Source organism: Daphnia magna, linkage group LG3 (assembly GCF_020631705.1).
Source record: "Daphnia magna isolate NIES linkage group LG3, ASM2063170v1.1, whole genome shotgun sequence".
NCBI classification, from domain to species: Eukaryota; Metazoa; Arthropoda; class Branchiopoda; order Diplostraca; family Daphniidae; genus Daphnia; species Daphnia magna.
Genome location: NC_059184.1, coordinates 1,580,940 through 1,599,355, shown reverse-complemented (window position 1 = coordinate 1,599,355; position 18,416 = coordinate 1,580,940). Strand labels below are relative to the sequence as shown.

Genomic DNA, 18,416 nt, shown 5'->3' with positions numbered 1-18,416 from the left:
GCCCTTCAATCTCACAAGTATAAAAACAAAAGAAATGACGGCAAATGATTAACGTAGTTTCGACATTTGTATTTAATCTCTCCAAAGAACATAAGCCCTCTCGCACGATCTTTTTTCCTTGCGATTTCTCAGGTCACCTGATTTCTTTTTAGTTCCATTTGCTTATTCATATGCACAAGTACTCAAAAAGTACAAAATCGTTTGACATTAAAGACAAAGGAACATTGGGTTAAAGAGAGATTTATACATATTCAAGCGCCCACTCATGAATCACACTTTTTTTTTAAGGAGAGCCGCGAACCATAGAAGCTCGTAAAAAAAAAACTTGGCAAAATGGTAACGTATGGCAACAAGAGGACGAGAAATACTTAAAACGCAGAAACAAAATCAAGAAATATTGAGATAATTCTATCAAACAGAAACCAGCGATTGATTCGTATGGATGTCACCTCTCGCCCCCCTTCTCATGTTATGTATATACCACACGTATAATATTTTGTGTTGCTCATCGGGGATTAGAATCAGAAGAGAAAAGATATATATATATCATGCTGTTGATTATCAACAAATTACCCAGTTGCAAGAACAAGAGGAAAGATTGAACAACGTTGCAAATGGGCAAATGGTGAGTTGCAATCACAATGTTTACGGCATGAAAAGCAGTCGCCCACAGATGGTTGACGTACGAAACACTCAGGTTGTTACATCCAACAAGAAAGATAAGGAAAAACAACAACGTGTACATATGCCGCAATGTCTGTGCAATGAACACAATCACTCTCCTACATAAACAACGGTTGGCTTATTGGTTTCCGCCATGGTGACACCATTCAGAGCATCCCGTAATTCCCTTGAACTTTCATCATCATCCATCATTGCTATATCCTCACATGATGCTAAAGGTTGGTCCAAGGTCTCCGCCTTGAATGCCAATTCAATTTCATCATCAGATCCCGTTTCTTCTGGTATAGTGCCAGTGTTTTCGGCGTCGGAACACAAACTGTTCTTCTTTGAATGGCCTGCAAATGAAACTAAAAATAATTCACCGTATAATGATGCGAGCTTCTCATCGTAGAGGAGAAAAATGAAAAAAACTCACGGCTTGGTTTCAAAACAAGTTCTGAAAGAATATCAGAGAGCGAAATGACGCCGATGACGTGATCTTCGTTATCCACGACAACAAGACGATGAACCTGAAACATGGTTAAGCTGACATCAAATTCATACCCAACATTTAATATCCTTAAATTACCTCGGCTCTAACTATTTTTTCCATTACGGTACCAAGGGAATCGTCGAGGTGGCATTTTGAAACTCCCTCAAACCAAGTGTTTCGATGCTCGTTGGCTTGGGTCAGGGTAATGTCCAAGTTGTTGTAGGTTTTCTCCGCAGCCAAATTCTGTTATAAAACCAGGAAAGTCAAACCTTTGTTTTTCTCTCGTTGTCATACAGTATTTTAATTACGATAACGTCAAATTTGGAGTAGATATCGACCAGTCTGCCTTGCGCATCCACAATGGGTAAAGCAGAGACTCTTCTTTCGACGAATTTGGTAAGCGCGGTTATGATTGGCGTATCCGGCCTGGCCGTTTCGACATTAACGTAAGTGCCAATGTTCAATTCTCTCAATGTCTTATTCATGAAACTTGGTTTCGGCATATCCTTCAACTGTTCAAACAAGCCAAGATAAATAAAGAACAATAAACAGTCGATGTTAGAGGAACTTACATATAGAAAGAGGAAACGCAATATTCTTTTATGTGTGACAATGTACAAGACATTGCCTGTTTGCGGATCGATAACAGGCAATCGGTGAATCCGATTGCTGATCAACGTGTAAATCGCATCGAAAAGGGAAGCATCTGGGCTGATACTCTGAAGTCCTTTGTAATCCTGCTGGAGAACATCTGTGGAGGAATAGCAAAGGTAAATGCACATGATTAAAATTGTTGTTGCTTTTCCGTTAAGCATCGACCACTTACTTCGCCAGGTATCTAGTTTGTGCTCCTCCAGTTCTTCCATTTGCACCAATGGGGACTTGTAATACATCTGCAAGATTCGGATGAAATCTGTGATGGTCAGCATGCCAACAAAACTTTGTTTCTTGCTATCCCACAATGGCGCAGCTCGAACTCCTGTCAATCGCAATGAAAACAAATGATAACTTTATACCATACAGCGGGTAGCCTTCTTTGATTGGCAATTACCGTTATGAACAAGTGCGAAAAAAGCTTTTTTCACTAGAAGCTGTGTGTCGAAGACGACCAATTTGGCGCTGGTCGGTATGAGATCGTAGCATTTGTGGAACTTGAAGAACTTGACGAAAATTTGGTTTTCATCATCTATGGAAAATTCATTGAAATGTTCATTTACAATCAAGCGCCGTTGCTATCCAACATTTTACTCATAATCACAATACACGAAGGGCACCCTAAACAAAATTTGCTCGTGGCGGTGCATCCCAAAAATGGATACTTCGGATTTTAACACCACACACGGAACCAAGATTTAAAATTAGAATCTGTGAATTTATTATCTAAAGGCGGACGGAATAATTCTGCCTTTGTACGAGTCTCTTCGTGTTTTCCCTGCAACGCATGGTTCATGACAATCGATTTATCAGGAGATGGAAATAGCGAAATAACCAAAACATTGTCAGAACGCCAATACAGCTGTCAGGTATGGTAAAATAAATACTGATAAGAAGAAGAAGAAAAAAAAGGAAATGCTCATAACATTTAAATCCGATTTCACGCCACATGGAAGCGTGTAATGTTGAACCCAGAGTAGAGAGCCCAGATAATGGACCTGGCCAACGTCCAAGATGATCTTAATATAAATAGGTACAAGACCACTTCGCGTCGTAGATTGACAGAATAGTGTGAAAACCCATCAGACACCCCCATTTCCCTTCGTCAAAACATTGGCGCTGATGACCGTCGTGGTGAATGGCCAACCATCGATAAAACACAGCTAGGATCAATACCACCATCGAGCCCAAAGTGATTTGCGCCGTCTCAACAACGAGAACCTGTTTCCCCATAAACACCTGCAATATCGGAAATTTCCCTCCAATTTGGATGCTGCACGTCTTCAAACTCTTTAATCTGGTCCACACTATATTCCTCGTCGTCTCCTTGGATCCGAACTGTCACGTAGTTGGAATAGTAATGAAGACACAGCATGGCGCCCCAGTTCACAATCGTCGCCGCCTATTTTTTCGACATTCACACCATCCTTCTTTGTTTGGCCGTCGCTATTCTTCTAACTGTCGTTGATGTTGTTGTTTTCGACGACGACGACGACCCTCAACGGAGGACACGTTCGAGTTTTCACCGACTGATGGCATGGTAGCCTTCAGGGCTTCCATTGCAAAATGGGCAGCGTTCCATCTGTGGACAAACGGCGTCAGCTCCCGACATAAATCAAGTACACGCGGCGCTCTTCCACTGGCTAGTCTAACGAGAACTTGGTGCTAGTCTGGTTGAGGCGAGACTGCAAACGGTTGAGTAAAGCAACGCAAGCATACCACAGGTTAAGCGTCGAGTGTCGGCTGTGTGCGTGACTTCTGACGGACAGGGAATTCGATTCCAAAGTTCAAGATTATTTTTGCTCGATACGGTTTACGTGAGTACTCGCGGCGCCATGCTCGAAACCCAACAAGATGAGCACAACTGAAGAAGTAACGCGAAAGTGCTAGGCATGAAGTTCGATTTCAACTGTCACTGCCAGCCGTGGCCAGTCAAGGTGACATTCGCCGACCTGAATTCGCTAGCCCTCCTCACAACAACGTAACTTACGGAATCTCGCTCGATCCACGGGAGTAGGCAACCATGTGTTGTCTATATAAGTAATGACATTGTTGATTAATAATAAAATAGCTATGCGCTTGCGCGTGGGCAGAGAAGAAGAGGGTTCCGCTATTGGATGGGTCGCCGGTCCTACTTTTGGCGGGCGCAAAAAGGACGATCAGAGGCTTCCATCCAGGATAGAGGTATTGGCGTCAAATCTAATTTTAGAAAAAGAAGGGAGGCGGGGCTATACACTCGAATCTTGGCAACGTTATTAGCCTACGACGGTGGCAAATGCCAGTTCCCGCAGTAGATACGATTGACCCCATCCATCAGTCTCCAGCTCTAATCACCTCTCCTTTTCGTGATTCACATTTTGATCCACTGCCTTCTTTCGGCCGCGTAAGGAGTGGAATGTGTGCATCGAAACAGTCAACTGTCCTTACCCAAATCCCCAAAATCCAGTTTATCCAGGAAAGGATCGGCAACTGGGAGCTGAAAACCAAAACGAAAAAAAAAAATAACACATTCTTTAGAAATGAGTCAAAGCAGGAAACGTTACAGAAACAACTTGATTGAATACGTTATTAAATAAAACTAACGAAAAACAAATTTTGCTCATTTCGTATTCATTTGCTACGGAGGTTTTCTCATTATTTAAAAAATGCTTAGCGAAAGCTTTTCCTGATTTTAGGGAAACTTTTGCATTTATTAGACAATCAGGCAGCTTTTTGCCTCTATAATATAATGCAGGGCCGCCATAACAGCATTTTGCGCAGTTCGCGGCACTACTTAATAGCTGCCAAAAAGTGAAGAATTCAAACTTACTCCTCTGGAATCGCGGAACAGAATGGCCGCATGATTGGGATCAAACGAGGCGCTGTCACCAGTGCGTAGCGCTCCTGGAATTCCTGCGCCAAGGGATGCTCTTCGACGATCATCGCCGCGCCTAATCAAAGCACCTATACAAAGGAAAATAAAAAACAAAAAAATCCATACGATAACAATGGGATCGTGATCCATTTCTTAGCTCTCGATAAGTGAAAATCTCATCATGAGGACTCAGGTACCAGATCTCTCTTTTAAACTCGAAACGCGGATGAAATTGTGGCTAGAACGGACAGCGAAGGGAGGACGGATCGAGTAAGTAGCATGGATTGATAGGGCGGGCGAAGGAGGCGGAGTCAGCATAAGAAAAGAAACAAAGGGTTTGTGGATCGGGGATGGAATGAAGAGACGGGCAGCCGGTGCGCAGTTGGCTGTGTAGCTCACTTCGCACATGACCGGATTCCGGAAGCGTAAAAAATGCAGCGTATGGCTCAATTCGTTCCAAAAATCAGATAATCCAGGGCTAGGAGGATGCGTTTGAGTAACACGAGGTCTATTTAACCGAGATCGGACAAAGATCCGATTGCACGCGAGGCCTAAGTTCATTTCCTCGTTCAACAAGCAATGATGAATCACGAACACTTGCATTGTCGGCATTTTTGGAGAGGCATTCTGACGTTGGCGGGCAGGGGACTTTAGTAAACGATAAAGGCTGAGATTTGACGATTTGAACCCGGGCGGAATCGTTGGCAAGGAGTGGAGAAAGTTCGAACGATGTTGGTTGGCACTCGGGCGAGTTCCAGCCCTTGGAATAGACGGGCAAGTTAAGGCGCCGAGCATCGGGAGCCGCACTGCCAACGGATGTCAGTGAGGACCAGTGGAAAACGTATCTGAGCGGGGAAGTACCCTGCTCTCTATCGACCGGACGACGTGATGCACAGCAACGACAGCAACATTTCGGAAAACAACCACATTGCAATGATGGCAACGAATTGCATAGTCCCATAGCCCTTGGAAGGCCACTGGAACAGGTCCGAAATGGCCGAGCCTCAACTGTACACCTGCGACGTGTCAGGCAGCCGAGAAGCTACTGACAATAGTGCACGGGGTTTTTGGCATAACAATTAAAAATGACAACAAGGAAAACGGTGACGCTTCAAACGTATTTTTTTTTTTGGCTCTGTAAACGCTGGAACGAAATCATCGACCGAGAACAAAAGATCGGCGATGAACACACGCTCTGCGCATGTGAAAGGAAGGTTCACTGGCGGGCATAAAGTATCTATCATCACAATTTTATCGATTTCTTACGCATTTACTTAGGCTTTTTATACATTGTATCCATCTTCCCTGGCTTGTGATCACGTCGACCAACGTAAACTAGTTAATTCCATTAAGCAGTCGGATCTCGTCAGGGTGAGACAACCAAAGGTCGTGTGACTCGCATTGCCAAACAATTTTCTTTTCCAGAAAGAGAGAAAGAAAAAAACAAAATCCAACTGCTGAAACAATGTTAATTACATTCCCTACTTACGACGTTTTTCTTTTTCAATTTTGTCGTCATCTTTGGCCGGCCTCTCTTTCAATCTTAAATTTCTCTTCGTGTTGGACGAGCCGAAACTGGCACGAAACATTTCAAATTCAGCACTTGAACAAAGGGGAAAGCAATCCGAGGAACTTGGGACGGAAAATCTAGGCCTGACTAGATCTTGGCACGACTATACGGAATCTGAATACGACGTGACGGAGAGACAGTATAGGGTACATACACTCGCTCTCCTCGTGCCGATAAGGCAAAGGGCGCACCCACACGACACGATGACAGAGAAGTAAGACAGATTTACAAGAAACGATAAGACATGTGGGCAGGCCCAACCGATCGAACTTGGAACTGTGACTGGATCAATCCCACACACCCTCCATCCTTTCTTTACCTTCCGACTCTTTTACACACGTCTTGACCGACAAGATCCAACAGCTCTTGCACCCGGAACAAAGAGGGCTCTCCCCAACAGCAACCGACCTTACAGGGAAATTTGTCTGCTCGGCGTGACTGAACGTTACCAAACAACCGGTTCAGCCATCTAGCGCCGACAGCTTCAACTCGGTTGATTAGCAACCAACATAACTTATTTATTAATCTATAATTTACCTTCTTTAACAATAGTGTCATATATATTGTAAACGGTCTGGACGGCTTGAGGGCTGGTGTTGGTTTTATCATTGCGCTTTTTGGGTTTCGCACCCATCGAATGGGAACGGTCTCGCATCGCAATTGGAGCTGGCTTTTCGCTGTCTTCGCTGTAGGATACACGATGGACACGGTTGTGCTTACGGGGTGGTTCCGTTCCGACTTCCTTATCATGACTGGAGCTGTGTGAAAAGCGTCGTAGATAATGGCCCAGTTCGTGTAAGATATGCGAACTGCCATGCGAATGGCTCGTAGAGTTTGACGAGTCATTTTTTTTGTCTTCAATGCTACTGTGTTTCGTCCTGTGGGACCAAAAGTGGCGATGACCTTTCTCTCCAGACATCTTTTGGCCATCAATAGAGCAATCCATTTTAACAGAGCCACTTTTTGTTTCCTCATTTGGATGCGAATGGGATTTCCCAAACGAAAACAAGTGATGGAACGACTCGGCACTTATTTTGGAAGAGCTTTTAGCGCGTGGGGGAAGCTGACGGATAGCATTAGGCTCAGGATGAAACGGAAGACTGGACGGTGAATCAACAGAGGCCTCTGCCACGGGATTTTCATCAACCAAGGATAGCAAATCATTGATGAACTCATGGTCAACCTTAGGCAGGGGTGTCATTGGTGGTTCAGGAGTCAAGCAAGACAGCCACATAGGATCATCTGATTTTAGTGCCACGCTAGAGAAGCTGTTAGCAGGCATGCAAAGGTTTGTGTACTGGAAGGAGTTGACACTCTCTGTGGCATCCATGGTACTCAATGACCCCAGCAAGCTGATTGTGCTGGCATTACTTTTCTGGGGTATGTTTACACTTTCAACTTCCAGTGGTTCAAGCTCTGTAAACACTTGAGAAGGGTAGCTTTCGTCAGCAATAGACGCCATGGAAACAGCAGTTTCCAAATCATCCATTGAAAAAAACTCTCCTTTTCCTTCCATTTTCAAGGAAACTTTGATTTCAATCGAAACTATGGAGAATGTTTTTCCAAATACACTAAGGCTCTGCTGCAGACTCTGTTGCTGTTCTTGAGTTGAATCAGTTCCACAACTCGAGTTCCGAGTGAAAGGCGTAAACAAGTTATTTAAGAAGGCCGGGTTATGGGTACGCACGAAAAAGTAAGAGAGGCTTAAATCTGTGACGCAAACCACGTAGGCAATGGGACAACATGCAACAGGAATTGTCTCTTTGTAACTCTTCAGTAAATGAGTGGAAATACGCAAAACAGGCAAGGATCTTATCTAAAATGCTGTAAATAACACAAAAACTCAGGGAGCGAACAAACAGTTTCAGCGTCGAACTGTTTTCTGATTGCCACCAGACGAGAAAAAACTTCCAAAGAAAAGAAACACAGTGAGAAAATGCGGAGGTGCCACATTTTCCAATTTACGACCCCCACGGCGGCATTAACTGTTTTAAGTCTCCCTAGCAACAAGGAAATCGGCTTCACCGAGCATTGTGTTACAAAAAGAAGAAATCTTTCAGAACAGGTTATTGAACCGGTAGACATCTGTGAACCCTTTTTTTACTACGATAAATGATATCGAACTTTGTCGACGCTTGGCTTCTTTGGCAACGTGGGATCAGAATCTCTTTTTAAATGTAGGAGCGCCTCATATTTCTAGGAAAAGGGACGACTATTTCTTTTTATATTTAAGACTTACCATGACTGTTGTTATTGTTGCTTATGATGACGGTCGGCTGCGTTTTTTGCTAATAACAAATATGGGAAATAAAGACGTACAGTTAGAAACGTACCGATGATGGTGGTTAACTTAAACAGATTAATTACTTTTCGTTTGTCATCCGACGTGACACTCTGCGAGCGATTACGAAACATGTCCATGACTTTAGAGACGGGTCCACGCGACGTTGAGGCTTCCGTGATGGATCTTGTCCGGTTTTTGTCAGCGACGCCATTTCCACTTCCGTATGTGGTAGGAACATCGTAGGGAAGAGACGATGGACTCCCGGGTGACGCAATACGACCGGCAACAATTGGCGATCCCATCAGCGAGTTCTGTACATGAGAATATGGTCGGATTCAATCACTAAAACGATACACATGAGAAGATAGATCCTGAGTCTCAACTCCCATTTGATTCAGTCTCAAAAACTGTAATCACATGCTTTTTTTTTTAAAGAATAAGTCGATTGTGGCCATGGCAACGGCAACCATGTAATTTATTGTCTGTTTCGCTACTCTGAAATTGAAGGTTTTGTAACCTAGCATTTCAACAGTTTGTGCTTGTTTGTTCTAGTAGCTGATTTCACAGTCTCAAAGAGTTAATAAAAATTGCGAATTGAATTTGTTTTTTCTTGTACTTTATAAATTGGTGAAACTCACTTGAACGGCGTTCTTGACTGTACTCATGATGTTTGGTTTCTTAATGGCACGCTGAGCATCAGATTTGGAACGCGGCCGAAATGCTTCAAAAATATGGGCGCTTCCAAGGGCCTTATGACGTCCGGGCGATCCGAATAAACCGACGTCGTCACCAGATTTCCGACGCAGACGATCCTCGTGGGCGGCTGCAAACAATAAAATCAAGCAGAGACTAGAATTTAGTTGATGTTCATGGACGTCACGTTCGAGTAGAAGCACGACCGCTCCGAATCGATGACATAAAGATTGACATGCTGTACCACACTGTGTTCAATCCAATTAATTTTGATTACTATCAAGATCAGAGATTACAACAGTTATGTTAGCGCATGCGGAAAAAAATATATCCCGATCGGATTTTTGTAACATGTTTTTTAGCGCTCAGGACTGTCAACAATGTTAGGAGTTTCTATTTCTGGATTGTTACACTGGGTTGGGTTAGCATTCACAATCCGGTATTTTGTAGTTTGAAATTCGCTGGAAAAAGGGATTATTTTTGGCAAATCAGGTGAGCCATTTTGTTTATTTTAGGGCAAGTCCCAGCAGGCTGGGACCATTTCGTCCTAACTCACGACCCTTAACTGACACGAAAGAACAATAATAAACCCACGTCGGGCAAAGCAAAAAAGCGACAAAAACAGAGACAAAAGCGTTGCGGGCAGATTTAATAAATTGTACCAATGAGCGTTGAACTGGAGGGTATGGCGCAACTCGGCGTTGCACCATGACGTCCGGGATTAGGTTGAGGCATACTCCAAGTCCCTAGTTCATTACACATTACACATCATCGTCCCAATTCTCTTATTGAAGAAGTACATTTTTTAAATAAAAGCCAAAAGAGGGGAGAATATTTTTAACAAAAACAAACCGATATTCTTGGGAACCAGGAAGTCAAGTCTCTCCTATGCTTAAATTCCTACCTGCTCGGGGCCTGGCTCCGCTGTCCTGACTGGTCATAGCGCCGCTAGGACTCCGGCTCCTGTCCACTTCTGAAGCGTCCACGTCTTCGGTCACGATTACGGGTAGCGGGAGCGAAGACTAGAAGCGATAAATAAACATTAAAACGTGTATTTTTTTAAAATAATTTAGTATGAAAAGTTAGTTATGCGAAATATATTTATAGAAAGAGCTGTTCGAAAGTTCGATTAAAAATTGAAGCGATTCAAACCGACTGTCTCTACTTCAGCTCGCACTAGTAGAAAATGGCATTCACATTCAAAAGCGCAAAGTTTTTAACCAGGAATCCGACAACAACAACAACAAAAATTAACATTTTCTTATTTTAAACGTGCCTTTCTTCACCAACAATTTTCCAATGCGACGGTACATTATAGGTGCTCTGCAGATAAGCGTACGTGACAAAGTCAGCCAGTGGGCATGAAGCCAACAGTTCCATGGCCATGACTTCCTACCCTCGCCAAAATGGCATTCGGCGGGAGGGAATTGACAATTTTCAAACGTATTCCATAACCACTTTAAAATGTCTATAGATTAAGATATGAGCTAGCTGCCAGACACCGATGGCGTCATTGTAAAATGATCGCCTTAAATGGGTCAGTTGCAAGTCCATTTCTCAGCCGTATCCTTTTCGCTAACCGTAATCGATATTGAGTTCATATTCTCCCGCTCGTAATTGACGCGGGAGTCAATCGCATCCGTCGGGTTTTGGGCGTGAAGCCAAATAGTCGATCAATCATATCTAGTCGACAGGCTTCATCATTCCAGAAGGAAGGTGACGGTGAGTGAAACCGATAAAAGAACAATGGCAGGGGAAGGCATTCGATGATTAGGTCAGCAAATTGCAAATGTCAGGAAGAGAATTCCCTGCAGAAATTAAGGGACAATGTATTCCCAGAAGTGGTTTACGTTTTTGACGAATCAAAAGAAAGATCAAAGTTTTTGAAGAATCGACATTGTACGCTTCGGGGGTTGTTTGAACCCAGGACAGTCACGAGAGGCTGCTGAGCTAATGATCTTGTCACGGGGCCAAGAAAAAAAAATTTAAAAAATCTCGAGGGAGAGGGCCGGCGTGACTTTATCTGAACAGTCCAGTCCAACGACGTGTTTACGGACAAGCCCAAAACTTAAAATAACAAGGAGGGTACCATGACAGGAAAGAGGATAGCTCTTTTTCTGTTCGACAGGAAACGTGGTGTTTAGTTTTACTTAACGTGCAATCCTTTGTCTAACGTAAAGTCTAACGTGTCACTTCAGACTACGCTCGAATTCGTTCGCAGGAAAAGATTAATTATTGTTGAGCTGTTGGATGTAAACAATTCCAAGGTCTGACATTCGTATGTTTTGGGGAACAGCTATTTGTATTACGAGTGGGAGTACACAAAGGCCTCTTGCTCTACCGAGTATACGGGGATCAATACCTGGCTACTACAACAATATTCTCCATGGCTCCAGGGTACTGTCACGTAGACGAACGAGGTACACACTAGACATTGATATCACGCGAAATGTTTCCTATGTAGTTTACGATGCTATTTGTTAAACTAAACGTCAGGCAGCTATAAATTTATGGTCGTAAAGCATACTTGAACCAATACAATCGTCCTCATTTATTTCAAGTTTACCCGCCATTGTTTAATCAAATAAAAAGGGATTTGAAAAATTACTGGGATGGGCGAGTCCAAACTAGTGTCGGGACTAGCATATAAACGAAAAATGTCAATAGATTAATAGTTATGGCTTTGTCCTCGATACACCACCCCAGATCGATAAGACATTAAGGCAATTCTAAAAAATACTCCCACGGGTTCAACTGATGACATAGTAAATGTCACCTAGTTATTCGCCTTTTTTTTTACGTTACAAAGGAATAATGAATTTTTTTACTTCTGAAAACTTTTGCGACTTGTTTAATTCATTTTTCATCACCCCAGACAATCAAGTAAAAAAGAACGTAATTGAAAATAGTAGTGAGAGTACTCAATTCAATTTCCGGGGTGATTGAATCAACACTTTCCTCGAACTTTGATATGAGGAAGGATATAATGATTGGATTCTTTTGTCAAGCTTCTAGGACGCCACGGATGGAAAAGTTAATAGCATCCTGGCACGTACAAAAAAATGAAATCTGACAAGTGCAATCGATTGGATCACGCAATGCAACTACCACCGAACAAAACTAAGGTTACCATTGTTTGGGGAGTTCAAAGTCAAAAATCGCATGCGCAAATATAGAAGATGAAAAGCCAAAAAAAAGGGGAAAACTAAATGTTTTCACTAACTAAGGAAACAAACATTCTTACCCACAATCGATAAAAAAAACCAACAGGAAACACAAGTCCTCCAGCCTCAGAAATGCAAGGAAAGTAGGATTGAAAAAACACACAAGGAATAGGTAAAAACCAAAAGTGTTTCTCCAAAGTTTGAAAACATTGATGAGTATACGGGCAGCCACCACCAAAGAATCGATAGTTCGATTGAACCAATTGAACCAACAAAAAAACCCGTTTTGGAATAACGAAGAGGCTTATTGTTTTTCCAGTTCCCAGTTACGCCATCGTGCCATACTCACCAAACTACCATCGCTCAAAGTGTGATTGCCGGTAGGGCAAGCTAAGCAGCGATTCATTGCACGCTTTTTGCTAGCTTGAAAGCGACTAAAAAGAACTTTTTAATAGCGCAATTTTCCAAGCTTTGCCTAAAACTAACACAGGGGTCGACTATTGATTTCAACTTTCACCATCGACATGTACTACCCCGACGAGTACACATAAGGCTACGCAATGTAACTGTTTGCACAATACCGAACAATGAGACACTGAATTTCTGTCGACACTCACACATGGACTACGTGATCTGACCGAAGATGCCCACAAACTGGGATAAGCCAACGCTTTTTTTCTATTAACCCGTTGCTGACGATGCCCCCGCAAGCTGGCACATCGTCATGTGTTTAAGAGCAACACAGAGTAACGACGGTGTAGGGTGGAGGAGGAGCCGTACATGTAGCATATGTGCATGCGCGGATTCCTCTCATTCTCCCCGTCGACCGTGAAAAAAGCGTGAGGAAATGCGTGCGCACGATCTTAGTAACCAAAGAGATACGCGGATTCCAACCCGCGGGTTAGAACAAAAACAAAGTAGCCAAAGGCAAATGAGCACCTCCCAGCGAAACCAAAATTTCACATTTCTTTGAAAGTATTTAATAGTAAAGAAAGTTGCCGACCGTCTGTTGACCTGGAATTTTTGTTTAATTACACGCGTTTGGCAAAACCTTGTCGGGATGAGTCGTTCATTTGTTCGTGATATTCAGACTTTCAAAAGAGGGAAAGTATACCATTTAAGACAACAACGGCTTGATCATCCCTTGTTCTAAAAGAAAATCTAGTCCGCTTTAATATCCAAATGGGATTTTACGGTCCCAAGAACCTGACGGAACGCGACGTTTAACGATACTGCCAAAGTTCGAACGGTAACCCTAACGTGGAAAAGCGATGCACGTACACAGTTTATAAGTAGGTATAATCGAGTGTGACTAGAAAGTCAACAGTGTCGCAAGACGGGAAAATCCTTTCTAGTGCCCGGTGGTTTTTCGTTCACGACCCAGTCTGCAGGGCCGTCAATCCTTTTATGGTTTTTTATGACCGCCGCTAGTCCAACAAGACACACTTGCGAAAAGAGGGGAATAAACGCTAATAATAAATAAAAGACAGGTGAAATGCTCTGTGGGTTAGTGGATTAGAAAGGGGACTCAAAGTCAGGAATACCGATATGCAAGGTAAGGTGTTCGATGCACACCTACATGGAAACAGCAATTCGATAGTCGTCATGGAAACCACCAATGAGACAAATTACACGAGACTGTAAACAAATAATTTTGTTTTCCCCGAATGTAAAAAGCCCTAATCCAATTCGACAAAGTGTCTGGTTTTTCTCAAGGTGTTGACATGACACCTTGGTTGGACAATTGGTTGATTTTGACCTTCCCAGCCTTAGAATCACGAAAACGTGCGTCTTGCTGTATGTTCGCATTAGAAGTGCAAACCTTGGATCCAGTCGAGTCACGTAGACCAAGCGAATCTGTTGGCAATCAGCCGGCTTGAATCGGATAAAGGGAACTCGAAGTAGTAAAAACGAAAAAGAAATACCAAATCGTTATGAAAATAGGTTTGATGAAGAATATCCGATTCGTTAGTAACTATGGAGCCTGGGAACCGACTACAAAAACGGAGACCTGTTAACTGGCAAAACTAGTTACATAAACATCAGCACTACCGATTAAACCAAGGCACGACAAATGCTTATCAAAAGACTCTGAGCCCGCCTGTTTACCGTGATAACACATGGAATCGCGATCTAATCTCACATGGATCACTCAACAAATTTTCATCAGCCAGGGCATATAAACGATTGCAACAAAATCGATGCCAAAATTTCACAGAGATGAGAGAAGAATCAACACTTCAGGGCATAGAATAAAAAGCGACGATCGCCTTGAAAGAATTTTTTTGTTTTCTTTCTTGAAGGACGTTTTCGACTTTGAACGACGAATAAATTCCTTTAAAAAAAAAGCAGGGTGCGGATGAAAGTTAGCAGTTGGTGGCCAGTTTGAAAAAAACCCAACTAGAGCACAGCATGGCATTTGCTTAGTCAGCAGCAAATACAAGAAGGGGATTTGATACGACGACGTTCGTAAAACCACAACCTTTTTTTAGATTTGACAGTTGGGAGGAAAAAAAAATCAAAACCATAATGGATAAAATAACATGTTTTGCCCAAAGCATGTTTTTCCTCTTTCTTTCGGTCACATTTTTTTTTAACAAAAGGAAAAACACGTGGTGATTTAAAAATTAATTTTGTTTTAAATCAAAAGCTTGTAAGCTGTAAGCGGGGTGAATGCTATAAGAGACATCTAGTGAGGAGCACAGACAACTATCCGTGAACATTCGCCCTAAATGGATTGGCGATGAAACCCCCATCTGCATTGTTGTCATCATTCATCGTATGTATACGTGTCAACGACAGCGTACCTGTGATGTCATGCCCCATTTTGTAAAAAGAAACAGGCGAGCGAAATGATAGATTCAGAGGGCGTGATCGAGTGGTTGTTAAATATATACCTTTCTGTAGACGTAGTTCCTCCGTGGAATCCAAATGTCCGTCTTGTTTGAATGACCCCCATTGTCTTCTGACTCATTGCCGCCGCCATCATTTGCATCTTCTTTAACATCGATGAGATTTTTATCGACGAAATTGGGATCAAGCCGTAAAGGTTGGTTAGGAACTGGTGCCGAACTATGCCGGACACGCTGCCTACTGTTCGGTGTGAACATGCTGGTGGTAATGGTGTTATTATTGGTGGTGTTGGTTTGAACAGGACGTCGATGATAGTGAACGCGAACGGGCTCGTTTAACAATTCACCACGCCGATTAAGAGAATTTGAACTGGCAGACTCGTCAACTGAACGATTTCGACTGGCCATCCAGCGTTTAAATAGAGTGTTATGGCGATGGAGACTTCCCTGGTAAGAGGGCAAACTGTGATAGACGCTGCTTTCAGTGGGCGATGAGCCTGACTCTGTACTGGGAATCTCTTCTTCTACATCTTCAAGAACGCTGTCGTTGGTTTCGCTAACGCTGCGCCCTCGATGAAGTTGTTGGCCGTTGACTAGACGTCGGCCCACATTTTGGTTGGAATCAGAGGACCTGCGGAAACTTCTCCTTTCACCGAAATAAGACCACAGCGCCATTGCGCTTTGATTTTACACAAAAAAACTTGCCCTCGGGAGGCAGCCAGGTTTTGCGTCTTCCTATACGCAATGGCAAAAAAAGACGTAGCTCGAAACCCCAAGGCGATGCACGTGGCAGTCGATAACGATTCAGTACTAACAATTGCCGGATTTGAAGGGGCGTTCAAAAAAGATTTCCCTTCAATTCCACGAAAAAGCGTCACTGTTGACACATGTGCAATTCGACAAGGGAGACGCAACGCAGACGAAAACTTTAATGTCAAACTTGACAATTGTTGCGATGCCAGTCACATGACACGAATAAAGAGTAGAATGGCAGAATTCGTATTGCTTTTCTTCACTCACGACAGACGCAGCACAAGAAAAAAAAACCAAAAGAAAAAAGGCAGAGAGAGAAAATTTATCACGTCTGCACGGTTCGAGCAGTAGAAACCTATTAAGTGTAGAGAACAGTAGAATGGTGGCACTAGCAGTCGAAAAAGGAAAAGATGGTGGATGTGTTCGGTGGGTAGGGAGGAGGTGGATAGTCAACCATGCCTCAAAGCATTGGAGAGGCATCCTCTTATACATCGGTGTGTGTGTGCGTGTGTGTGTGTGTGTGTTACACTATATAAAGTAGTCTGCCGCCTCGTGTCTAGCGGGAGGGTTGGGTGCCGATGGGAAGGAGGTTTCCTTTTTAACAACTATTTAAAAACCGCGCGCACGGACACATGACCTTGAATAGTGCATGTACACCCGACAGCAACATTGCTAAGCTAACGTCTCTTGGCCGGCCTTTCTACAGCCGGTCGTGACAAACGGTAGAACAGAAGAGACTTGTTGTTGGAGGCATCTCTTTTCCAGGGAAACAAAAGAATGAGAATGCAGTTTGAGAAAAAGAAAAAAACTTGTTTGTTATTAAGGTGTAACCCACCCACCGAAACCAGTCTGAAAAGTCCATTCCTGTTTCGTGATTTCCTTTAAGGAATTTCAAGTCTGAAATTGAACCCGCGGCGCATCAGAAAATGGAGTATATCAAGAATATCTTGTAGACACAATTTTTTCATTCAATGTAGTGGACGCTCGGCTTTCAACGAACTTTAACAAGACATAAACAACCCATCAGGAGGTAGTCCTTAATTATAATAGATACAATTTGGACTTTGGAATGAAAAAGAATCGACTCTGAGATACGAGAAATAGTGACCATTTTGCCATTGGTTCTTCATTGCTCTGACGTCAATTGTGCACATCGTTGACGTTACAATCTTCAATCGAGACTGTGTTCCCAACGGCCACGTACAAAAAGGAGGCAATTTGACAATATGGCAAAACAGGAAACCACAATTTTCTTCTAGACTATACTGTGGGCTGACATGGGCCGGCAAACGTTCACAAGCCACACCAATCGGCAAATTATTTATAGAGGAGGTGAAATGGCCTCGTCCACGTGAATCTGTTTTCCCCAGGTTTTGGCATAGTGGAAAGTGCTCACCATTTGGGTCGGCCGCTTCTGTGGTGGTCTGCTGCATTGTTTACCGGACGTGCCCATTCGTGTGTACATAAGACGTTGCGTGATTTTCTTCGCAAAATGGCCACCATGCTTTTTCAAAGCAAGAATAACGCTGTACTAATTTACGCCCAAATCGGGAGATTGGGAGACGCCAATCTATTTGGATACCGTCCAGTTCAAACAGTTCCTCTTTGGCAAATAAAATCGCGAATGTCATGTTCTGAAGGCCTGAAGTCAAAGAGTCAACAAAGAAATGACCATAAAAGGTAACCAAAGAGCTACGATAAAATGAAAAAAAATATCGTAGAGTAAAGCTGCAGTCATCTACGATGTCAACAAACAGAGAAACTCTATTCACAAAAAAAGGTTATTCTTTCGCTGTTGTTTGTTTCTAGTCTGATTACAACGATTTGTAAAACATTCCTTATCACTTGAATGAGAGAGTCGGGACACGTGCTAGCCAAACAACCAATAAACGAAAAAGGTTAAGATCAGCAGTGATTAAGTGTGTAATCTACTGACAGCTCTTGAAGATAAAAGACAAAAAATAGCTCAAAGGTTCAGTGACCGTTGCACGTGGCTCACAAACTTGCCCATGGACGACGCAGTAAAAAATCATATCAAGGAAACCAACAATGTAAACAAATGCCACTGGCAGTGTACAACCATTTAAAATTGTATAATCTCGGTCACTCAATTGCGACTTGCATTTCTAATCAAATGGCCATCCAACAAATGTGCAGTTTCACTTTACGGACTTTGCAGTTCTCACTTATGCAAATATCACAGCAACCAGTTTTCCTCTTACAAGGGCAAATACGTAATAAAACAGTGAAGAAAAAAAAAATTTATCAATCACTGCCTTACCTGTCGAAGATTGAGAGAGAGATGCTGAAGAGGCAGGAGCTTATGGTGACGTCTGGGCAGCGGAAGAGTAACTGCAACTTGTCGTCGGGACCGTGTTTCTTCATTTTCTAATTGAAATCCACCTGAAGTCTCTTCAGGAATTGTTTCGCATACAT

The 18,416-nt window shown here is 42.9% G+C and overlaps 1 protein-coding gene across 12 annotated transcripts; it reads right to left on the bottom strand.

Moving 5' to 3' along the window:
• Window positions 1-54: 54 nt before the first annotated feature.
• Window positions 55-18,394, bottom strand: LOC116918596 (5'-AMP-activated protein kinase subunit gamma-1). Of its 12 annotated transcripts, none has more exons than XM_032924318.2 (15): window positions 15,273-16,348; window positions 10,116-10,233; window positions 9,874-9,957; window positions 9,157-9,341; window positions 8,602-8,829; window positions 8,474-8,522; window positions 4,620-4,753; window positions 4,238-4,286; window positions 2,208-2,342; window positions 1,983-2,135; window positions 1,729-1,907; window positions 1,465-1,668; window positions 1,253-1,399; window positions 1,100-1,193; window positions 55-1,019 (listed from the first exon to the last, which is right to left on the bottom strand). In XM_032924318.2, the coding sequence occupies exons 1-15, from the start codon at window positions 15,900-15,902 to the stop codon at window positions 775-777; spliced, it is 2,634 nt and encodes an 877-aa protein (XP_032780209.2). In that variant the 5' UTR covers window positions 15,903-16,348; the 3' UTR covers window positions 55-774. The 12 variants fall into 12 exon arrangements, with proteins under 12 accessions (XP_032780209.2, XP_032780208.2, XP_032780217.2 ...); XM_032924317.2 differs by having other exon boundaries at window positions 55-1,031; window positions 15,273-16,347; XM_032924326.2 differs by lacking the exon at window positions 15,273-16,348 and adding an exon at window positions 14,301-14,320 and having other exon boundaries at window positions 55-1,031.
• Between the last annotated feature and the right edge of the window lie 22 nt (window positions 18,395-18,416).